At 45.0% G+C, this 23,369-nt stretch overlaps 1 protein-coding gene across 1 annotated transcript in view; it reads right to left on the bottom strand.

The window, feature by feature from the left end:
* Positions 1-2,258: 2,258 nt before the first annotated feature.
* The window catches only part of LOC147526201 (guanine nucleotide-binding protein G(q) subunit alpha-like), a 310,254-nt gene continuing 289,143 nt past the window's right edge, over positions 2,259-23,369 (bottom strand). The window contains exons 6-7 of the mRNA XM_086630244.1: positions 13,135-13,288; positions 2,259-2,449 (exon numbers count right to left, since the gene is read on the bottom strand). Of these exons, the coding sequence (XP_086486370.1) occupies positions 2,259-2,449; positions 13,135-13,288 (345 nt within the window). The remainder of the gene's footprint in view (positions 2,450-13,134; positions 13,289-23,369) is intronic.

The following is a 23,369-nucleotide window of genomic DNA, read 5'->3' as shown; positions in this document are numbered from 1 at the left end:
ACCAAAGTTGAATCTTCCAAATACAAATTAATATTTAAGAGCTTATGTTCCAATCCTGGATATAATGGCATAAATTCTTCCAACAAAAACGGTTTCTACATCTGTATAAAGCCCTGACAAGATTTAAGTGTTATTTTGATTGTGAATGTCCTCTGTGTGTCTCCAATTTACTTTTACTCAGGAATGTACAAATGATTTTATACCGCATGATGCTAGTACCACTCTGTACTATAATAAGCTTTTTTTGCTTTTAAAAAAACAAATCCGTAGTCAGAAATAAACTGACAAAATTTACATTCTTCTCTCAAAAAAGTAAATAACATTATTTAAAATGTGAATTAGCTGTAAGACATATGATACAATTACATAGATACATATTAACATAGCACATTCAATTTGCCAACAATTAACGATTACAAAGCCAATATGGATGCTGCCATATATATAGATGTATGTACAATGACTATAGCATTCATAATTGCACTATACCTACAACCAGTTTTCAATTATAAGGTGTTGTATGCGTCATCAAAAAATAGCAACTGTTCTTATTGTTGTTTTGGAGTTGGGAGGGTTAAGGATGAAAAACATCTCATTAGTATTTATTGTTAACTTTGTTACTCAACTAATAAGTCATTCTTCTTCCACCTCTCCTCTGCTGCTGAGAGGCAGCAATTTCTATGCTAAGTATACTCTAGTGCTACTTGTCATTGTAGATAATCAATCCAATTATGTCTGACCTCTGAGTTCTCTGTAGCTTGCTAGCAATCGCACACTTGGTAAAAAAAAAACACCTTTCAACCTAAGTTGCTCATCGATATGTGCTACATTTTTGTTAAAAATTTTCATGTTCAAATTTCAAGAGTGATTTTCTCACTGTTTCATTTACATTAACAAATCTTTCTAAAGAACATCAAGAGAGGCTATTTTGCATGAAGTCTATCAAATGTCTGTGAATCAGTTAAGAGGCAACCTTATCAAGAAAGGTTCCTGAATGTGACCACTCATCAATAATTTCATGATGTACAAAGGTACTTTGATATTATTACAGAAAACATTGTATGCAATCTCATGCCATCTCTGACATAAGAAGAGAGTTAAACTGTCTTCTATACATGTATACCTAGTAGCATATTCACTCACACTATTGTTTTTGGCATTAGAAAATGGAACACTTTCTAAAAAAGGGAACATATGAGTTGAAACTATGTTTGTTTATCATTTGGCAGTTGACTCAATTAGATCAGTTCTCAATCCATCAGTTTGGCATTTCAATTGGTATCTTATGTTTCAAAAGTATTGGCTTCATAAAAAGCCAGATTTGGCAAGATTTCATACAACAAAAATATTTTTTCTACTGTGGAAAAACACACTTTAAAAAAGATCAAACTTAAGAAAAAATGCACACAACTGAAAAAAATCCAAACAGCCACCACTGTTTCAGGATGTAGCCACTAGGGAAAATGTAGTGTCCATGACATTTCTGTTTGGCATTTGTGAATAAAGAATAATGGCACATGGCAATTAAAAAGAGATTCTATGATATTCCATGAACATCACAGATTTGTGTCTTTAATTATTTCATTACTGTCTTCTATGCATCTTTCTGAACTGTGAAAGTATGGTTAAATTCTAAATCCATACGCAACTGTTTCTATTTTGCAATCCCAATATTCTAGTCTCAGAAGTGAAGACAGAATGAAAACACTCATGTCAAGAATTTAAAAATCACACTATCGATACTTTAGATCCTTCACAGAAAGTACATTCTGTAAAATTTGAATGACTGATAACTTCAGTTCTGATGACAGCATTTTTCCTGATCAAATCACTCAACAGAAAATATTTTACCAAGGAATACAACTGGGAAAATAGCCATTGTACCTTTAAAAACATAAGGGGAGGAGGAAGGAGGGAGAGAGAAAGGGTCAGGGAAAGAGGAAAACAGCTTCATTTTGCTTCAATAGCAAAAAACTGTTATCCTTTGCGAGTGTATGACTGAAAATTTAAAACATATTGAGTCATAAGTTTTTGCCTAAAAAATAAGAAAATGTACTGTGAATGTACTTCAGTATCTTTTGGTTTTGCTCCATATAGTTTAAATAAAATCATAATATTAACTAAAAACTCTGTGGACATTCACAGAGTCCAGGTCAGCAATAAATTAGTATTATGCAATTTGTTTTCATAGATAATACAGTCCCTCTCGTGTATCTTCAATCACACAAAGGTGGTCTTGGAGGGCCTCCTAGGCACAGTTAGACCAGGTTGTACTCCTTCAAGTTTAACTGTAGGATTGTGTCCTTGACAGCAGCAAAGACGAAGCGTATATTCTCTGTGTCTGTAGCACATGTGAAGTGGGAGTAGATAATTTTGTCACTGTCTGGATTCAGGTCTACAAACATCTTCAAGATGAACTCTCGTGCAGCTTGTGCATCTCGTTGTGGTCCTGATAATTAAGAAGAGAAAGTCAGTTTTTCCTAAATTCAATTCAATATTTGAACTTCTTTAGGAGGGGAACCTTAGGAGCAGAAAACAGAAGAAAGAGTCCGTGATCCTCATATAAGAGAAGGGAAAATTTTTACTAATAAATACTACCATATACTATTTTTTCCCAGTAGGAACTATTAAAAAATAAAATAGAAGGAAAAAACAGAACTTGATCATGCAAGAGCTGTTCTTTCCTGGGCAGAGAATGGATTGAGAGCAGCCCTGAGGAGAAGGACTTGGAGGTGTTGGTTGATGAGAAGCCAGCAATGTGCGCTTGCAGCCCAGAAAGCCAACCGTATCCTGGGCTGCATCCAAAGAAGTGTGGCCAGCAGGTCGAGGGAGGTGATTCTGCCCCTCTACTCTGCTCTCGTGAGACCCCACCTGGAATACTGTGTTCAGCTGTGGAGTCCCCAACACAAGAAGGACATGGAGCAAGTCCAGAGGAGGACCACAAATATGATAATATGATCTGAGGGCTGGAGCACCTCTCCTATGAAGACAGGCTGAGAGAGTTGGGACTGTTCAGCCTGGAGAAGAGAAGGCTCCGGGGAGACCTTACAGCAGTCTTCCAGTACTTAAAGGGGGCCTACAGAAAAGCTGAAGAGGGACTTTTTACAAGGGCGTGTAGTGATAGGACAAGGGGCAATGGCTTTAAACTGAAAGAGGGGAGATTTAGATTTAGATTTAGATTTAGATTTAGATTTAGATTTAGATAAGGAAGAAGTTCTTCACTCTGAGGGTGATGAGGCACTGGAACAGGTTGCCTAGAGAAGTTGTGGATGCCCCATCCCTGGAAGTGTTCAAGGCCAGGTTGGATGAGGCTTTGAGCAACCTGGTGTAGTGGAGGGTGTCCCTGGCCATGGCAGGGGGGTTGGAACTAGATGATCTTTAAGGTCCCTTCCAACTCAAACCATTCTATATAATTTTATATGTTTCTTTTCCTGCTGACTATCTTCTTTCTTCCATAAGATGTTTAAAATGGAGAAATGAAATTGATGATATACAACCACACAAAATGAACATCGGAAGAAACAGTTGCTTTATACTAATAAATATTTTAAAAAATTAATAGAATTGGTCCATTTTCAGTCTATATCTACTATATTTAAACTATACTTAAGTTTGTTCTTTTAAAATGCAGCATAATCAAGTTACATCATAAACTGGTCTGACACTGTCTCCAATATAAATTAATTTATTTTAGTGATAATAAAATGTACATGCTTACTAGTTGAAGCTGTTCAATTGCAAAAAGTTAATGTTCTAAAAACAATTATCTAAATTATATATAACAATCCTATTAAATCTAAATTAAGTCTGTAATTCTCAGAACACAAAGTCTATGTAACCAAACTGCATGTTCTGCTTTACACAAGACAGAAGGCAAAATAATGACTTCCAATCTAGAACAGTGAGAATCCGTTCATGTTCACAGCCAAAAGAGCAGCACAGAAGCAGGAACATTAGTCACAAGCTATTGTTTTCCTATACTGCAATTCTGTTCCAGTGCAATTTTCTTAGGCCATTATTCCCTTGTCCTCCTGCTTCTGCAATGTGGGTTTCTACAGAACATGTATGTTTGCTGTGCCGCCTCCTCCTATCTTCTCATTAATCCTGGTCTTGTTACATGACAATATAAATACCAGTGCTCAGCTGTTATATAGTTCTGTCCTTCAGTAGTTATTAAATCTGTACTTAGAGGGTTAGCTTGTGCCCACATAACTTCAACAACTGCACAATAAAACTTATTTTTAATACTTAAATACAATTGCAAACATTTCTAATTTGGATAACTGCAAAAATTAGGTAGCAAAGGAAGCACAGAAGAGAAATCATATGCTTTCTGATATCTATTGGTTGCAAAGCCTTGTGGAAGGAGAACATGATTCTTGCAATATCCTGGTGTATGCACATGAATATATATGTATATATAGACACATACACAGAGTATACATTTGCTGACATGTAGAGAAGAACATGTAAACAGATAATAAGTTTTCTGAGGTAGGACAGAGAGGACTGTTCAAAATTTTTACAGTTTCTAAACACAACAGATTCTAGCCTTTAGCTTCAGCACATATTCTATAGAAACAGCAGTAACAAGAAATTTCACCTTTCTTTTTTTTTACTCTTAATAAGTTTAAATATTTGTAAAGGAGACTCCTAGACTTTCAAAAACAATGATTTCTTCAAAATAAGCCATTTATTATTTTAATCAACTTCCTAGAATTTTGTTAAACAATTTTACAGTGGGTAGACACAGGTAAGGTTGTCCAACTCTCAAAATCTACTGCACTATTCAAAGCCTATATTCAAATTTTGCTTACCTAATAACATGTCTGCTGATTATCATGTAATTTAAATTTTTTTTTGACTGGAGTTCAAGTACAGAAAACTGAGGTTAAAAAGAAAGTTTGCCACCTCAGGAATTTAGAAATAAGGGAATGAGCCAATGTTAGATTTACAATGCTAAGTGGTTATGATCTAAATAATCTTGGAAAAGAATTATAATATAAATCAGTAGGGTTTATGTCCATTGCTCCCTATTTAGCAGTCTTCAAAGGGTCTCTCTATATGATCGTCAAGTCCTATATAAAAAATACTACAATTTGGCTTGGCTACATTAACTTGGTGATTGTAATCGTTTATTTTCTTTGAAGACTCCGGAGGGGAGTGTGCTCATGTGGATAGACATTTTTCTCTTCTTTCCTTCCCAAGCAGTGGCCCCTTTTTTGTCTTTTTCCCCTCTCCCAGCTCTCCATTCCAGTCTAAGAATCAGTCTTTTAGCATTAGCTGTGAAAGCATACCTTCATGTGATGTTCTGACCCTTGAGCACGTCTCAGTCTCTCATCCAATCTTGTTACGACATACTGTGCAGTACAACTGCTTAGTTTAATCAGTCCAATTTGCCATCCTAGTTAGCATTTCTCATCCCTATGCTACTTTCTCTATTGTGCTACCACACAGGAAACTGCACAGGAGAAGTGATCTAGCTGAAAAATATCTAATTCTGATGAGTTCTCCAAATCTGTCCATCTTCAACATCTCCAAATAGGGTGCTGGAACAGCAGAGGGGATCACACAGTGACCCATGCAAGCCACAGACTGTGTAATCCACCCCATCTTTCCACCAGAAGAAATCAAATCAAACCATAACCTTGTCTAAGGGGTCAAGTCCAGTAAGATCTGCAGAATTAGTCAGATGCTTAAAGATTTTCAGGTCTAGCCTACTGGTTATGGCCCTACTGGTCCATAACCTTCTTTTGTTTCCCTTACCCATGGCAAAGGAGAAGAGGAAGAGGGTTTATCTGAGCTGACTGATTGAAAACCTGATAACCTTCTACAATGAAATGACTGGCTTGGTAGGTGAGGGGAAAACAGTGGATATTTTCTACCTAGAATTCACTAAGGCTTTTGACATTGTCTCCTATAAGATCTTCATAGGGAAGCTGATGAAGTATGGACTGGATGAGCAGACAGTGAGGGGGACTGAAAACTGAATGAATGGCTGGGATCAGAGGGTGGTTATCAGTGGCACGAAGTCTAGTTGGAGGCCAGTAAATAGTGGGGTACCCCAGGAGTCAATACTGGGTCCAGTCCTGTTTAACATCTTCTTTAATGATCTGGATAATGGGGCAGAGTGTACCATCAGCAAGTTTGCTGATGATACAAAACTGGAAGGAGTGGCTGCCATCCAGAAGGACCTTGACAGGCTGGAGAAATGGGCTGACAGGAACCTCATGTAGTTCAGCAAGGGGAAGTGCTAAGTCCTGCACCTGAGGAAGAACAAGCCCAGGCACCAATAGACGCTGAGGGCCACCCAGCTGGAAAGCAGCTTTGCAGAAAAGGACCTGGAGGCCCTGGTGGACACCAAGTTGAACATGAGCCAGCAATGTGCCCTTGCCACAAATAAGGCTAATGGTATCCTGGACTGCATTAGGAGGAATGTTGCCAGCAGGTCAAGGGAGGTGATCCTTCCCCTCTACTCAGCACCGATGAGGCCACACCTGGAGTCCTGTGTCCATCTCTGGGCTCCCTAGTACGAGAGAGACGTGTATATGCTGGAGAGAGTCCAGCAAAGGGCCACAAAGATGATGGAAAGGTTGGTCAGGTTTCCTCCAGGGCCAACTGGAGGAAAGGTTGAGAAATCTGGGACTGTTTATCCTAAAGAAGAGAAAGTTCAGGCAGGCACATTTGTACACATCAATGTGTACAAATACCTGAAGGAAGGGTATAAAGAAGATGGGCCAGGCTCTTGTCGATGGTGCCCAGTGACAGGACAAGAGGCAATGGGAACAAGTTGAAACACAGGAGTTTCCATCTGAACATCAGGAAACCTTTTTTTAATGTGAGAGTGATCGAACACTGGAACAGGCTGCCTAGAGAGGTTGTGGAGGCTCCCTCCTTGAAGATATTCAAAAGCCATCTGGACATGGTCCTGGGCAAAAGGCACTAGGTGACTTTGTTTGAGCAGGAGGGTTGGACCAGATGATCTCCAGAGGTCCCTTCCAACCTCAACCATTCTGTGTGAATTTTTTCTGGTTTTTTTTCTGGACAAGCATTTAACACAGGTGTATCTCCACTTGAGTGATGATAACAGAAGGGCCCATAGAGCCTTTTCACCTGCAGGATGTCATCTAGGGCACCTGTCACACTTGTAACTTGAAAGGACAAGAATATTTTCTATTCAACTGCCAGTTCTCTTCTGTATAGTACTATCAAACTAAACTTATACTGACTCATAAATAAGTATAGTCTGATTCTGCAGGCTGTTGACTGTGAACACATCCTTTCCTCTCAAACAGGAAAAAACTAACTTTTTCCTTTTATCACTCTTTAGTTTTGAAAATGAGAGATTTAAGGGGGAATAAGCAAGAGGAGTTAGAAGCATGTGCGTGCCTGTTGGAATATGATCTTATTGGCATCATGGAGACATGGTGGGATGAATCCTATGACTGGAGTGTCAGAATAGAAGGGTACAGGTGCTTTAGGAAGGATAGGCAGGGGAGAAGAGGAGGAAGGGTTGCCCTCTATGTCAAAGACCAGCTGGAGTGCATGGAGCTGCACCTGGGGAGGAATGAGGTCCCAACTGAGAGCTTATGGGTTAGGATTAAAGGCAGAGCAGGGACAGGGGACAGAGTAGTAGGGGTCTGCTACAGACCACCTGACCAGGAGGACTGGGTGGATGAGGCCCTCTACAGACAAATAGGAGCTGCCTCATGTTCACGAGCCCTGATCCTCATGGGGGACTTCAACCACCCTGATATCTGATGGAAGGACAACACAGCAAGGCACAGACAATCCAGGAGGTTCCTGGAATGCATGGATGATAACTTCCTTCTCCAAGTGGTAGAGGAACTAACGAGGAGAGGTGCTACGCTGGACCTTGTTCTCACCAACAAAGAAGGGCTGGTGGGGAACGTGACACTCAAGGACAGCCTTGGCTACAGTGACCATGAAATGGTAGAATTCAAGATTCTTAGGGAAGCAAGGAGGGTGCACAGCAAGCTCACTACCTTGGATTTCAGGAAAGCAGGCTTTGGCCTCTTCAGGGATCTCCTTGATAGAGTACAATGGGATGAAGCCCTGGATGGAAGAGGGTCCCAAGAAAGCTGGTTAATATTCAAGGATCACCTCCTCCAAGCTCAGGAGCAGTGCATCCCAACAAAAAGGAAGTCAGGTAGGAACACCAGGAGGCCTGCATGGATGAACAAGGAGCTCCTGAACCAACTCAGGCACAAAAAGAAGGCCTACAGACGGTGGAATCAAGGACAGGTAGCCTGGGAAGAATACAGAGAGATTGTCCAAGCAACCAGAGATCAGGTTAGGAAAGCTAAAGCCCTGATAGAGTTAAATCTGGCCAGGGACATCAAGGGCAACAAGAAAAACTACTATAGATATGTCAGTGATAAAAAGAGATCTAGGGAAAATTTAGGCCCTCTCTGGAAGGAAACGGGGGACCTGGCTACCCGGGATATGGAGAAGGCTGAGGTTCTCAATGACTTCTTTGCCTCAGTCTTCACTGGCAAGAGCTCCAGCTGCGCAGCCCAAGTCATAGAAGGTAAAGGCAGAGACTGGGAGAAGGAAGAACCACCCACTGTAAGAGAAGATTTTCTGCGGAGATCTACTTCAGAGCAGGTAAGACTGCGACTGGGGAGAGCTACTGCAGGAAAAAGCCGAAGAAAAGCTCTTTTCTAGGGCTTTTCTGGAAGCATTTTCTAGCCGGGACCAGATCTGCTGCTGTTGGGGGCGGTGCCGGCGTAGGCGGGCTGCTGCGAGAGCCGGGGCGGAGCCAGCACACCTCTGAGTCACAGGGCTATAAATAGCCTCAGGGAGGGCAACGACTAGTCGTTGTCCACTGAGAAGGAGCTGAGGAAGGCTATTGTTCCCGCCTAACGAGGGGACAACTGCTGCAGTTTACAGCTCCTTGGATGGGATTTGAAGTACTGCATCTTATCAGGGAGTCATGGTGGTGACTTGGAGGAGGAAAAATGTGCTTTCAGCACCCACTCGAAGGGATGTGGGTGTTCAGATCACAGACTGTGAGGAATGTCACAGCTTATCCTTGGTAGCTGGGAGCAACCCTGAGGATGGCTGGGTGAGGTGCGAGCAGGTTGATGACCTGCTAAGCCGGGTGGCAAAGCTCCAGGATGAAGTGCTAGAGCTCAGGAAGGAGGTGAGCAGGTTAAGAATAACTAGGGAAAGTGAGAAGGAAATTGACAGCTTCCGTAACCTGGTTGTGGCAGAGCAGAAAGAAGAAGTGGAGAGGTTAAAGGGGATCAGGGAATGTGAGGAATTAGGGGACAAGGAGCAATGGCACAAGGTCCCTGCTCGGCCTGGCAAGCGCAATTGCCTGGCAATTCCTCTGCCCCCCCCAGATGTCCTTATGTAACAGGTACAGTGCTCTGCGAGGGGAACTGGATGACAGGGAGGGTGATGGCTGTCCCTGCTTGGAGGTGTCTCCAAAGCCGGGTCGGACTGCCATCGGTATTAAAACCTCATCAAAAGAAGAAAACATAGACGAGGGCCCACGCAGAGGATTGCCTAAGGGGAGTCGGTCTGCTCCACGATTTCTGACTGCCCCTGTTAAAAAGGAGGGTAATTGTCATAGGTGATTCCCTTCTGAAGGGAACAGAGGGGCAAATATGTCGACCGGACCCAACCCACAGGGAAGTCTGCTGCCTCCCTGGGGCCCGCATCAGGGACGTCACTAGGAAACTCCCTGGTCTGGTATGGCCCTCTGATTATTATCCATTACTGGTCATGCAGGTCGGAACTGATGAGCTAACAGAGAGAAGTCCAAAGGACATCAAAAGGGACTTCAGGGCATTGGGGCGACTGGTCGAAGGGTCAGGAGCCCAGGTAGTGTTTTCTTCAGTCCCTTTAGTGGCAGGAAAGAACATAGAAAGGAACAGAAAATCAGATTTGATTAACAGATGGCTCAGAGGCTGGTGCCACCGACGGAAATTTGGTTTCTTTGATCATGGGGAGGCTTTCGCTGAACCAGGTCTGATGGCGCCGGATGGGACATGCCTTTCTCAGAGGGGAACCAGGGTCTTAGCTCAAAAGCTAGCAGGGCTCATTGGCAGGGCTTTAAACTAGATCTGAAGGGGGAGGGGGGGAATATCAAGAATGGTAAAGATATGCTGGAAGTACCTGTAGAACAGAAGAAGGGAATTCCAGCCGCTTTAGCCAAGAAGTCAGATTCATACCGCTGTCAGCATGGCACCAGTGCCAGCACCGAGGGTCCAGAAGCTGAGGAAGGATCACAGGTATGTTCAAACGAACTTACACTGCCGTCCAAGAGAACCCCTGTCGCTCCAGCCAGCGAGTCGGCTTTGTCGGAGGCCCAGCTGAAGTGTATGTACACCAATGCACGCAGCATGGGAAATAAACAGGATGAGCTGGAGATGCGTGCACATGAGCAGGGCTACGACCTTATTGGCATCACGGAGACGTGGTGGGACGACTCCTATGACTGGAGTGTCAACATGGAGGGGTATAAGCTTTTTAGAAAGGACAGGAAGGGGAGATGAGGACGGGGTGTCGCTCTCTACGTCAGCAACCGGCTGGAGTGCGTGGAGCTTCGCCTGGGGTTGGAGGAGGAGCTGACAGAGAGCTTATGGGTCAAGATTAGAGGACGGGGACGGATAGGGGATGTTACGGTAGGGGTCTGTTACAGGCCACCTGGCCAGGAGGACAGAGCAGATGAGGCGCTTTATAGCCAGATAGGAGCAGCCTCGCAGTCACAAGCCCTGGTCCTCATGGGGGACTTCAACCACCCTGACATCTGTTGGAGAGACAATACGGCAGGGCACAGGCAGTCCAGGAGGTTCCTGGAATGCGTGGACGACAACTTCCTCCTGCAGGTGATAGAGGAGCCGACAAGGAGGGGTGCCATGCTCGACCTTGTGCTCACCAACAGGGAGGGACTGGTGGGTGATGTGAAACTTAAGGACAGCCTTGGCTGCAGTGACCACGACACGGTGGAGTTCAAGATCCATGGGGCAGCAAGGAAACTATACAGCAAGCTCTGTGCCCTAGACATCAAGAAGGCGGACTTCGGCCTCTTCAAGGACCTGATGGGCAAAGTGCTGTGGGAGGTGGCCCTGGAGGGACGAGGGGCCCAGGAAAGTTGGTCCACATTCAAGGAGCACCTCCTCCAAGCTCAGCAGAGGTGCATCCCGATGAAGAACAAGTCGGGCAAAAAGACCAGGAAGCCCGCGTGGATGAGCAAGGAGCTTAATAATCCCCATATTTAAAAAGGGGAACAAGGAGGACCCAGGCAACTACAGGCTGGTCAGTCTCACCTCTGTGCCTGGCAAGGTCATGGAGCAGATTCTCCTGGGAACCATGCTAAGGCACATGGAGAGCAAGGAGGTGGTGGGTGACAGCCAACATGGCTTCACCAAAGGCAGATCGTGCCTGACCAACTTGGTGGCCTTTTATGATGGGGTGACAGCATCGGTGGACAAGGGTCGACCAACGGATATCATCTACCTGGACTTGTGCAAAGCTTTTGACACTGTCCCGCACGACATTGTTCTCTCTAAACTAGAGAGGCATGGGTTTGATGGATGGACCACTCGGTGGATAAGGAATTGGCTCAATGGCCGCACTCAGAGAGTAGTGGTCAACGGCTCGATGTCCAAGTGGAGACCGGTCACGAGTGGCGTCCCTCAGGGGTCCGTGTTGGGCCCGGCCCTCTTCAACATCTTTGTCGGTGACGTGGACAGTGGCATGGAGTGCACCCTCAGCAAGTTCGCCGATGACACCAAGCTGTGTGGTGCCGTCGACACGCTGGAAGGGAGGGATGCCATCCAGAGGGACCTTGACAGGCTGGAGAGGTGGGCCCGTACCAACCTCATGAAGTTCAACCAGGCCAAATGCAAGGTCCTACATCTGGGTCATGGCAATCCCAGGCACAAATACAGACTGGGTGGTGAATGGATCGAGAGCAGCCCTGAGGAGAAGGACTTGGGAGTACTGGTGGACGAGAAGCTCAATATGAGCTGGCAATGTGCTCTTGCAGCCCAGAAGGCCAACCGCATCCTGGGCTGCATCAAGAGGAGCGTGGCCAGCAGGTCGAGGGAGGTGATTCTCCCCCTCTACTCTGCCCTTGTGAGACCTCACCTGGAGTACTGTGTCCAGTTCTGGAGCCCCCAACATAAGAAGGACATGGACCAGTTGGAGAGGGTCCAGAGGAGGGCCATGAAGATGATAAGAGGGCTGGAGCACCTTTCCTATGAGGACAGGCTGAAAGAGTTGGGGCTGTTCAGCCTGGAGAAGAGGAGGCTCCGGGGTGACCTTATAGCGGTCTTCCAGTACCTCAAGGGGGCCTACAAGAAAGATGGGGAGAGGCTGTTCAGGAGGGCCTGTTGTGATAGGACAAGGGGTAATGGTTTTAAAATAGAGGGAGGTAGATTCAGATTGGATATTAGGAAAAAATTTTTTACCATGAGAGTTGTAGAACACTGGAACAGGTTGCCCAGAGAGGTGGTGGATGCTCCATCCCTGGAGACGTTCAAGGCCAGGTTGGACGAGGCCCTGAGCAACCTGATCTAGTTGGAGATATCCCTGTTCCTTGCAGGGGGGTTGGACTAGATGACCTTTGAAGGTCCCTTCCAGCCCTAACCATTCTATGATTCTAAGATCAGGTTCGAGACCATCTAAAGAACCTGAAGGTGCACAAGTCCATGGGACCTGATGAGGTGCATCCGTGGGTCCTGAGGGAACTGGCAGATGAAGTTGCTAAGCCACTATCCATCATATTTCAGAAGTCTTTACCTTCAGAAAGATACTGCCATCCTATTTACAATAAATGGAGGTATAAAATGAAATCCTAGCAATCTAGAAAATTCCATAAGACTTCAGTGATTTTAAAAACTTGGAGTATTAAAAATTGCTATTTTTAATATTTTTTTCCTTTTCATATAATTTTTTAAAAAAACATGACCAGCAAGTCATTCGACTACAAACTATTTGGTGTGCTAAGTACAATTTGTAAAGAAGAAAATGAGTGTAATGAAGAATGGGTGATAGTCTTTGTCCTAAAAACCTCTAAGCAAAATATGAGCAAGGCTATTACATTTTGTCATTACCGCAGTGTAAACAAGGCATGAGCTATGGTGGCAATATACTTACCATCATACTCTGGGAAATAATCAACTAAATGGGAGTACATAATTTTCTCCTCTAAGAGATCTTTTTTATTTAAGAACAGAATGACCGAAGAATTCTGGAACCATGGATATGTGATAATTGTCCTAAAGAGTGCTTTGCTTTCTTCCATTCGATTCTGGAATAAAAAAAAAAAAAAGATATTAATTTATGCAGTCGTGAGAAAATTTATTTTTTTTTAAATCAATCGATGCAATTCCATTTTATTTGATAAACAGATCCATTTCATGTTTTCCACCATCTTACCAAAATGTAAGATTTAACTGATTCATTTACAATTCATAGGTAATTGGTAAATTAAATATGCATGCAGTTTTGTTTTGCAAATTCAATGACAAACGCATAATTTTTCTTTAGAATATAGGTCACGGACATGATAGTTGTAAAACATACTGTTGTAGATACTGTCTATGCACAGCTATTATCAGCCAAAAAATTTGTGCATGTGGTTCAAGGCAGAGACAAGTGTACAAGACGTAATAACCAAGTTTTAAGAATCTTATTTATTTTATATGACTTTCCTGAACTTTAAATGCAAGCAATCCTTAATTTTTTGTGAGGGATCAACTTTAAAATAGTTCCAGGCCAATTTGGAATTTACTCATTGATAATCTGAGAATATTTCCCCAAATAAAAGGCTTATGACATAAAACCTTACAAATGGTAAATTTCTTTCTAACTGTCATGGTTTAGGCCACTCCAGCAACTAAACTCCACACAGCCACTCACTCACCCTCTCCCACCCCCTGGGGGATGAGGAAGGGAATTAATGGAGAAAAGGGAAAGAGACCCATGGGTTGAGATAAGAACAATTGAATACTACTACTACTAATATATGAATATATACAGATATGTACAATGATAAATATATACAAACGAGTGATGTACGGTGTAATTGCTCAACACCCCTTGACTGAGGCCCATCTCGTCCCGAACTAACAATCCCAAAACAGATCCCAAGTCCCAACACCACAATCCCGGACGAGCGAGAGGCCCGAAAATAGAGTGAGAGAGAGATAACACTCCGAGAGTGAGAGTCCCGGAAGAGCAAAGGCCCTTCTTTCTGGCTGACCCTCATTTTTGTACTGGGCATGACGCTGCATGATATGGAATACTAATTGGCCAGTTTGGCCCTAAATCTAAGTACAAATCACAAGGAGAGTCGTGGACCCTCTGTCCCAGCTATGCTTCCCCCTATCCTGTTGTGCTCCTGCACACTGGCAAGAACATGGCAGCTGAAAATTCCTTGAGACCTCAGTGCCAACTATAAACATCAGTGTGCTATCAACATTCTTAGAGCAAGTCTCAGACTAAAACCAAAACACAGAGCTCTTCCAGCTGCTAAAAAGAAGAGCTGACTCTGTCCCAGCTGAAACCAGGACACTAACACAATTGGGTTAGCCTTTTCTTTAATTGCTTAATTGCTCCTGAAAAGTATTTTGGATTATAGTGGAAATGTAAGCGAAGCATACAGTTCTATTTGTAAGGGCCTTCTGACACTGCAAAATTCTGTTGTTTTGATACCATTCTGAACAACTGTTAGACTGACATGATGTAGCTAATACAGAGTAGGAACAAATTGAGTTTGGTATCAGGAATCGACTCTACCTCTTTCTTTGTTTGGAAAACTCTAAGGCAAGTCTGACTAGCTATCCATGGAAGTTTTTTTTAGGAGTTGCCTCCTTGTCGTGGGTTAGGCTGCTCCAGCAACCAGACCCCCCCACACACAGCCGGTCACTTCCCCTCCCCCACCCCCAGGAATGAGAGAGAGAATTAAAGGAGGAAAGGGAAACCCGTGGGTTGAGATAAGAACCATTTAATACAGATAAGTAATACACAGTGTAGATGCTCACCACCCCCTCTTATCCGTAGCCCGTCTCGTCCCGAAGCTGCAATCCTGGACGAACGTGAGGCCCCGAAATAGAGAGGGGCAGAGAGAGATAGTACTCCGAGAGTGGGAGTACTGGAAGAGAGAGGGGAAAAAAAGGCAATAGAGCAAAAGCGCAGCAAGCGCAAAAGAGCAAAAGAGGCGAAAGAGCCAAAGCGCAAAAGCCCTTCTTTCCGGCTGACCCTCACTTTTATACTGGGCATGACGCTGCATGATATGGAATACTAATTGGCCAGTTTGGCCCTCAATCTTAAGTTCCACCACAAATCACAAGGGGAATCATGTCCCCCTTGTCCCAACTATGCTCCCCCCTTATCCTGCCGTGCTTCTGCACTCCGGCACACTGAAAAGTCCTTGGAGTTTCACGTCCAACTACAAACATCAGCTTGCTATCAACATTCTTCTCAGAGCGAGCCTCTGAGTAAAACCAAAACACGGAGCTCTTCTAGCTGCTAAAAAGAAGAGCTAACACTGTCCTAGCTAAAACTAGGACACTCCTGAAAGCAACAGTTTCACCACCAAACAAGCCTGCAGAGAACAAAATCAAGGAAGTGAATCCTGCAGATTCTGCTGTTGTTGAACCACAGAGGCATAGAGTCATTTAGGATGGAAAAGACCTTTAAGATCATCGAGTCGAACGGTTAATCTAACACTGCCAAGTCCACCAGTAAACCATGTCCCTAAGCAACACAGCTACACGTCTTCTAAATAACTCCAAGGATGGTGAGTCAACCACTTCCCTGGGCAGTCTGTTCCAATGCTTGATAACCCCTTCAGTGAAGAATTTTTTCCTAATTTCCAATCTCAAACTCCCTGGCGCAACTTGAGGCCGTTTCCACTTGTCCTATCACTTGCTACATGGGAGAAGAGAACGACACTCACCTCCTTTCAGGTAGTTGTAGAGAATGATAAGGTCTCCCATGAGCCTCCTTTTCTCCAGGCTAAACAACCCCAGTTCCCTCAGCCACTCCTCATAAGACTTGTGCTCTAGACCCTTCACCAGCTTCATTGCTCTTCTTTGGATGTGCTCCAGCGTTTCAATGTCTTTCTTGTAGTGAGGGGCCCAAAACTGAACACAGTATTCGAGGTGTGGTCTCACCAGTGCTGAGTACAAAGGGACAATCATTTCCCTACTCCTGCTGACCACACTGTTTCTGATACAAACCAGGATGCTATTGGCCTTCTTGGCCACCTGGGCACACTGATGGCTCATATTCAGCCGGCTGTCGACCAATGCCCCCAGGTCCTTTTCCACCAGGCAGCTTTCCAGCCACTCTTCCCCAAGCCTGTAGCCTTGCCTGGGGTTGTTGTGACCCAAGTGCAATACCCAACACAGCCTTGCTGAACCTCATACAATTGGCCTCGGCCCATTGACTCAGCTTGTCCAGATCCCTCTGTAGAGTCTTCCTACCCTCAAGCAGATCAACACTCCCACACAACTTGGTGTTGTCTGCAAACTTACTTAGGGAGCACTCCATCCTCTCGTCCAGATTATCGATAAAGATATTAAAAAGAATTGGCCCCAATACTGAGCCCTGGGGAACACCACTTGTGACCGGCCACCAACTGGATTTAACTCCTTTCACCACAACTCTTTGGGCCCGGACATCCAGCCAGTTTTTTACTCAGCGAACAGTACACCCATCCGAGCCATGAGCAGCCAGTTTCTCCAGGAGAATGCTGTGGGAAACAGTGTCAAAGGCTTTACTAAAGTCTAGGTAAACAACATCCACAGCCTTTCCCTCATCCACTAAGTGGGTCACCTTATCATAGAAGGAGATCAGGTTAGTCAAGCAGGACCTGCCTTTCATAAAATCCATGCTGACTGGGCCTGATCACCTGGTTGTCCTGTACGTGCCATGTGATGGCACTCAAGATGATCTGCTCCATAACCTTCCCCAGCACCAAGGTCAGACTGACAGGCCTGTAGTTTCCCAGATCCTCCTTCCGGTCCTTCTTGTAGATGGGCATCACATTTGCTAACCTCCAGTCAACTGGGACCTCCCTGGTTAGCCAGGACTGCTGATAAATGATGGAAAGTGGCTTGGTGAGCACTTCCACCAGCTCCCTCAGTACCCTTGGCTGGATCCCATCCCATCCCATAGACTTGTGTGTGTCTAAGTGGTGTAGCAGGTCACTAACCATTTCCCCTTGGATTATGGGGGCTTCATTCTCCTCATCATCTCTATCTTCCAGCTCAGGGGACTGGGTACCCCAAGAACAACTGGTCTTATTGTTAAAGACTGAGGCAAAGGTGGCATTAAGTACCTCGGCCTTTTCCTCATCCTTTGTCACTATGTTTTCTCTCCACATCCAATAAAGGATGGAGATTCTCCTTAGCCCTACTTTTGTTGCTAATGTATGCAACATTGTGTCAGAAAACTCAGTTTTGCTATAAGTGTATTTTCACTTGTATTAATTTACATTTTAAAGTGACCTGCATAAGAATGGAAAATAGGAACTCTAAAAAAAAACTACCACCTAAAAAATTCAATTTTGCAGAGGTTGATAGTTTAGCTTTCTTGTATCCCCACAGAATTTTCAAGCAATTTATTAAACTTTACAGCATGTTAGAGTGGTGAGTGAAAGTAAATAGAAAAATTTATATATGGAGAAATTAAGGCAGAAAAATAAAATCTTTGGGTTTTTTTTTTCAATCAGTTGCACTGATTTCAATGGTGCAAGAATTCCATTCAAAATGGAGAAAAACTGAATTATCAGCAGAGCTAAGCATAAAAGATAAGTCCTTAGGTTAATTGTTAAAGCACATTTGTGACCATTCCTTTTATAACTTTATAATATATAGACCTAATAACAAAATCATGGTTAAATCTCAAGGGGAGTCAGAGGAGGGGAAAAAAAGGAGGGAATATATGTCCTAAATTCACACAGTTTCTTTTTACCATTTTTTTTCCCTGTGTTTTTTTTTTTTACTGCTACAAACTACACTCACAGTATAGACAGTAGTACCTCTAACTATTAAGGTGTGAGAAAGTAAAATATCTAACATGCTCTAAAGAAAAGAGTATACCTATATCTTCTCCTGACGTATAGTCTTAGTAATAATAAAACCTGTAGGATCGAACTCTTCCATTCCATTGCTTTAATTGCTACCTTCAGGTGGGTGGTCTTTCCAAAACTGAGCCCCTCCTTAGGAAGTAAATAAAAATGTTTACCAGTTGCCTGAATTAAGGGCAATCTCACTGCCTTTTTCCCTTTCCCTTTTGTTATAAAGAAGGTAGACAGGATCTCGTTAAACACATATTAAACTCTCAGCAGTTTTTAAAAACTGTCCCAAAAGCCATCACTGTAAACCTGAATTTAAAACGTATCATTATGAAAAACTATTATCTTCTGGCTTCTACTGAAAGGCCCGCATGAATACAACCTTTGGCTTTTTGTAGTTTCTGTTTGACAGAATCAGAAAGTTTAAAAGAAAGAAAAGGCATAACAAAAGAAGCAAACACCTGAAATGTTTCTCCTGGTTTTGACTGGGAAAGAGTTAGTTGTTCTTTTTAGCAGCTAGAAAAGCTCTATGTTTTGGATTTAGTCTGGGATTTGTTATGAGAAGAATGTTGTTAGTACACTGATGTTTAGAGTTGGTACTGAGACATCAAGGCCCTCTCAGCTTCCCATTTTTTGCCAGTGTGTAGGAGCACAACAGGGTGGGGGGATGGGGCACAGATGAGACAAAGGGTCCACGACACCCCTTATGATTTGAACTTAGATTTAGGATTGAGGGCCAAATTGGCCAATGAAGTATTCCATATCATGCAATGTCATGCTCAGTATAGAGATGAGGGTTGACCAGGAAGAAGGGCTGGCTATTCTGAGGACTCTTTTGGGCTCTCGGTCTCTCAAAGTTCTCTCTCTCTCTCTCATTCTCTTTTCAGGCCTCTCACTTGTCCAGGATTGCAGTGTTGGGACTTCTCTGTTTTGGAATCATTTACTGGGATGGGACAGGCATTGGTCACCGGGTGGTGAGCAATTATAATGTGCATCACTTGTTTGTATGTATTATTATCATTATATATATTCATATATTATTTTTTATCTTCTATAGATATGTCCGTGATAAAAAGAGATCTAGGGAAAACGTAGGCCCTCTCCGGAAGGAAACGGGGGACCTGGCTACCCGGGATATGTAGAAGGCTGAGGCAATCAATGACTTCTTTGCCTCAGTCTTCACTGGCAAGAGCTCCAGCTGCACAGCCCAAGTCACAGAAGGCAAAGGCGGGGACTGGGAGAATGAAGAACCACCCACTGTAGGAGAAGATCAGGTTCGAGACCATCTAAAGAACCTGAAGGTGGACAAGTCCATGGGACCTGATGAGGTGCATCCACATGTCCTGAGGGAACTGGCAGATGAAGTTGCTAAGCCACTATCCATCATATTTCAGAAGTCGTGGCAATCTGGTGAAGTTCCCAATGACTGGAAAAGGGGAAACATAGCCCCCATCTTTAAAAAGGGGAAAAAAGAAGACCCAGGGAACTACAGGCCAGTCAGTCTCACCTCTGTGCCTGGCAAGATCATGGAGCAGATCCTCCTGGAGACTATGCTAAGGCACATAGAAAATAAGGAGGTGATTGGTGACAGTCAACATGGCTTCACTAAGGGCAAATCCTGCCTGACTAATTTGGTGGCCTTCTATGATGAGGTTACAGCATTGATGGATAGGGGAAGAGCAACTGACATCATCTACCTGGACTTATCCAAAGCATTTGATACTGTCCCACACGACATCCTTGTCTCTAAACTGGAGAGACATGGTTTTGATGGATGGACCACTCGGTGGATAAGGAACTGGCTGGATGGTCGCTCTCAAAGAGTTGTGGTCAACGGTTCAATGTCCACGTGGAGGCCTGTGATGAGTGGTGTTCCTCAGGGGCCAGTACTGGGGCCAGTGCTATTTAACATCTTTGTTGGAGACATGGACAGTGGTATCGAGTGCACCCTCAGCAAGTTTGCAGATGACACCAAGTTGTGTGGTGTTTGACACCAAGTTGTGTGGTGTTGTGGACACGCTGGAGGGAAGGGATGCCATCCAGAGGGACCTTGACAGTCTGGAGAGGTGAGCCTGTGAGAACCTCATGAAGTTCAACAAGGCCAAGGGCAAGGTCCTGCACGTGGGTCGGGGCAATCCCAAGCACAAGTACAGGCTGGGCAGAGAATGGATTGAGAGCAGCCCTGAGGAAAAGGACTTGGGAGTGCTGGTGGATGAGAAGCTCAACATGAGCTGGCAATGTGCGCTGGCAGCCCAGAAAGCCAATCGTATCCTGGGCTGCATCAAAAGAAGCGTGGCTAGCAGGTCGAGGGAAGTGATTCTGCCCCTCTGCTCAGCTCTCGTGAGACCCCACCTGGAATACTGTGTTCAGCTCTGGAGTCCCCAACATAAGAAGGACATGGAGCTACTGGAGCGAGTCCAGAGGAGGGCCACGAAGTAGATCCGAGGGCTGGAGCACCTCTCCTATGACAGGCTGAGAGAGTTGGGGCTGTTCAGCCTGGAGAATAGAAGGCTCCGGGGCGATCTTATTGCAGCCTTCCAGTATGTCATGTTTTGATGTGGGGGGGGTGGGGGTTCTGGTGGCAGGAGAGGGGCTTTGCTCCCTGTGACCTCCCTAGTTTTGGAACCGAGTTAAACCTGGTTCTGGCCACCAGATCAGACTCCCATCCCCCTCAGGGTTGAGCCAATCAGCGCCTCTGCGATTGCCCTATTTAAGTCAGGACAAAGGAACTGGAAAAGGTGCTTTGCCCAGGAGCGAGGAGAGAAGGGAGGAGGGCACTGCCCCCGCTCCCTGGCTCCCGGCCGGGCAGCTGCCTGCGTCGGGCCGGGCGCCACCCACTGAGGATGGCAGCGGCGGAGCTGGCTGGGGAACTCAGGGAGCGCCCCACTCCCGGGGTGCCCACTAGTCTGGGTTCACCCAGAGAGGACTGAGAACTGAGAGAAACAGCCGCATCGACACCAGGTCAGTGAGGATGGAGCGGGAGGAGGTGTGCCGGAGCTGAGTTTCCCCTGCAGTCAGTGGCGAGACAGCAGGCGGCCCCCCTGCAACCAGGACGGTCTCGGTGGAGTAGAGACCCACTCGCAGCCCATGGAGAGGAGATGCCTGAGCCTGAGGACAGTCGTGTTGGGACGCACGACAAGGTAGAGAGGCATCTGGAGTCTGCATGACGACCCACGCCGGAGCAAATGGCAACAACTCCCTAAGAATCCGGGACTGTGGTAAAGCCCACACTGGAGCAATCCGATGGGGAAGGATTGCATCCTGCGGGTAGGAATCACGCTGGAGAAGTTTGTGGATTTTTCGTTGTGAGTAGGGGATCCACTGGAGCAAGGGAAAAGGGTGTAAGGACTCCTCCTCCTTTAAGAGAGAAGCGGCAGTAACAGCATGGGATGAACTGACCTGCACTCCCCCAGTCCCTGCCCCCCTGCACCGCTGGGGTGAGGAGGTAGAGCCGGGAGGAAAAGGAAAGTGGGGGGGAAAGGAAGGTGTCGGTTTTAAGATCTGGCTTTGTTTATTTTCACCCTCTCAAGTAACCGGTTTTGTTTCCTTTTGTCCTTTTAAGTAACCATTAATAAATTGTTTTGCTTTTAAGAAAGCCGAGTCTGTTTTGCCCGGGACCATGGTTGGTTGGTGCTCCCTCTGTTCTTGTCTTGACCCTCAGTCCCTTTATTACGTTTTTCTCCTCTCCACTTTACTGGAGTGAGAGACCGTCTGTGTGGAGTTTAGTTGCCGGATCGGCCTAACCCACGACAGTCCTTTTTGGCACCCAATGTGGGGCCAATTAGAACTGTCGTGGGTTAGGCCGCTCCGGCAACCAAACTCCACACAGTTGTTCACTCACTCTCCCCCAGCCCCAGGGATGAGGGAGAGAATTAAAGGATAAACGGGAAACCTGTGGTTTGAGATAAGAACAATTTAATACAGATGATTTAATACACAGTGTAGATGCTCACCACCCCCTCTTATGCGAAGCCCGTCTCATCCCGAAGCTGCAATCCCGGAGGAACGTGAGGCCCCATAATAGAGAGGGACAGAGAGAGAGAGAGTACTCCGAGAGTGGGAGTACTGGAAGAGAGAGGAAAAAAAGGCAATAGAGCGAAAGCACAGAAGCGCAAAAGAGCCAAAGCGCAAAAGCCCTTCTTTCCGGCTGACCCTCACTTTTATACTGGGCATGACGCTGCATGATATGGAATACTAATTGGCCAGTTTGGCCCTCAATCTTAAGTTCCACCACAAATCACAAGGGGAATCGTGGCCCCCTTGTCCCGGCTATGCTCCCCCCTTATCCCACCGTGCTTCTGCACTCTGGCCAGGACATGGCCAACCACAAACATCAGCTTGCTATCAACATTCTTCTCAGAGCGAGCCTCTGAGTAAAACCAAAACACGGAGCTCTTCTAGCTGCTAAAAAGAAGAGCTAACTCTGTCCCAGCTAAAACCAGGACATAGTACTTAAAGGGGGCCTACAGGAAAGCTGGAGAGGGACTTTTTACTTTCAACTCTAACCATTCCATGATTCTATTATTATTACTTTTAATTTTATATTATTGTTATTATTAAATTGTGCTTATCTCAACTCATGAGTCTCCTTCCCTTTTCCCCTTTAATTCTCTTCCCCATTCCTTGGGGGTGGGGGAGAGTGAGCGAGTGGCTTTGTCACCTTTAGTTGCTGGTTGGGGTAAACCAGAACAGCTGGGTTAGCTTTAGCTAGCAGCCAAACTTCCACCCGGCTGCTCAGTCACTCCCCTGCCCCCAGTGCTAAGGAGGGGAGAAAACAGGAAGAACTGGAACAAGAAAGCTTCTTGTGGGTTCAGATGAAGATAAGGAGATCAGTTACCAATTACAGGCAGGCAAAAGAGACTCGACTTGGGGAATTTTATCTTAATTTATAGCCAAGTAAATATTTAATTACTGATTCAGGTAGCAGGGAGTAAAGAACAAACATTAAAACAACAGCATTTCTCCCCACTTTCCTAGGCTCAACTTCACTCCTCTACTCTGTGCCCCTCCCCCCTCTCAAGCAGCACAATGGGGATGGGAGTGAGGGTTATGGTCAGTACATAGCATTTTCTTTCTGTTGCTCCTTCCTTCTCACACTTTTCCTCTGTTCCAGCGTGAGTTCTCCATGGACTGCAGTCCTTCAGGAATATCTGCTCCAGCATAGGTTTTCCACAGACTGCAGTTCCTTCAAGAATATCCATCTGCTCTGGGGTGGGTTCTCCAAAGGCTGCAGTGAATATCTGCTCTACCATTGAGCTCCTGCTCCTGCTCTAACCTTGGTGTTCCCTTTGCTGTTTCTCACTCT

The sequence above is a fragment of the Tauraco erythrolophus genome, chromosome W, assembly GCF_009769465.1.
Source record: "Tauraco erythrolophus isolate bTauEry1 chromosome W, bTauEry1.pri, whole genome shotgun sequence".
In the NCBI taxonomy this organism is placed as follows: Eukaryota; Metazoa; Chordata; class Aves; order Musophagiformes; family Musophagidae; genus Tauraco; species Tauraco erythrolophus.
This window is presented reverse-complemented; position numbering and strand designations above follow the sequence as displayed.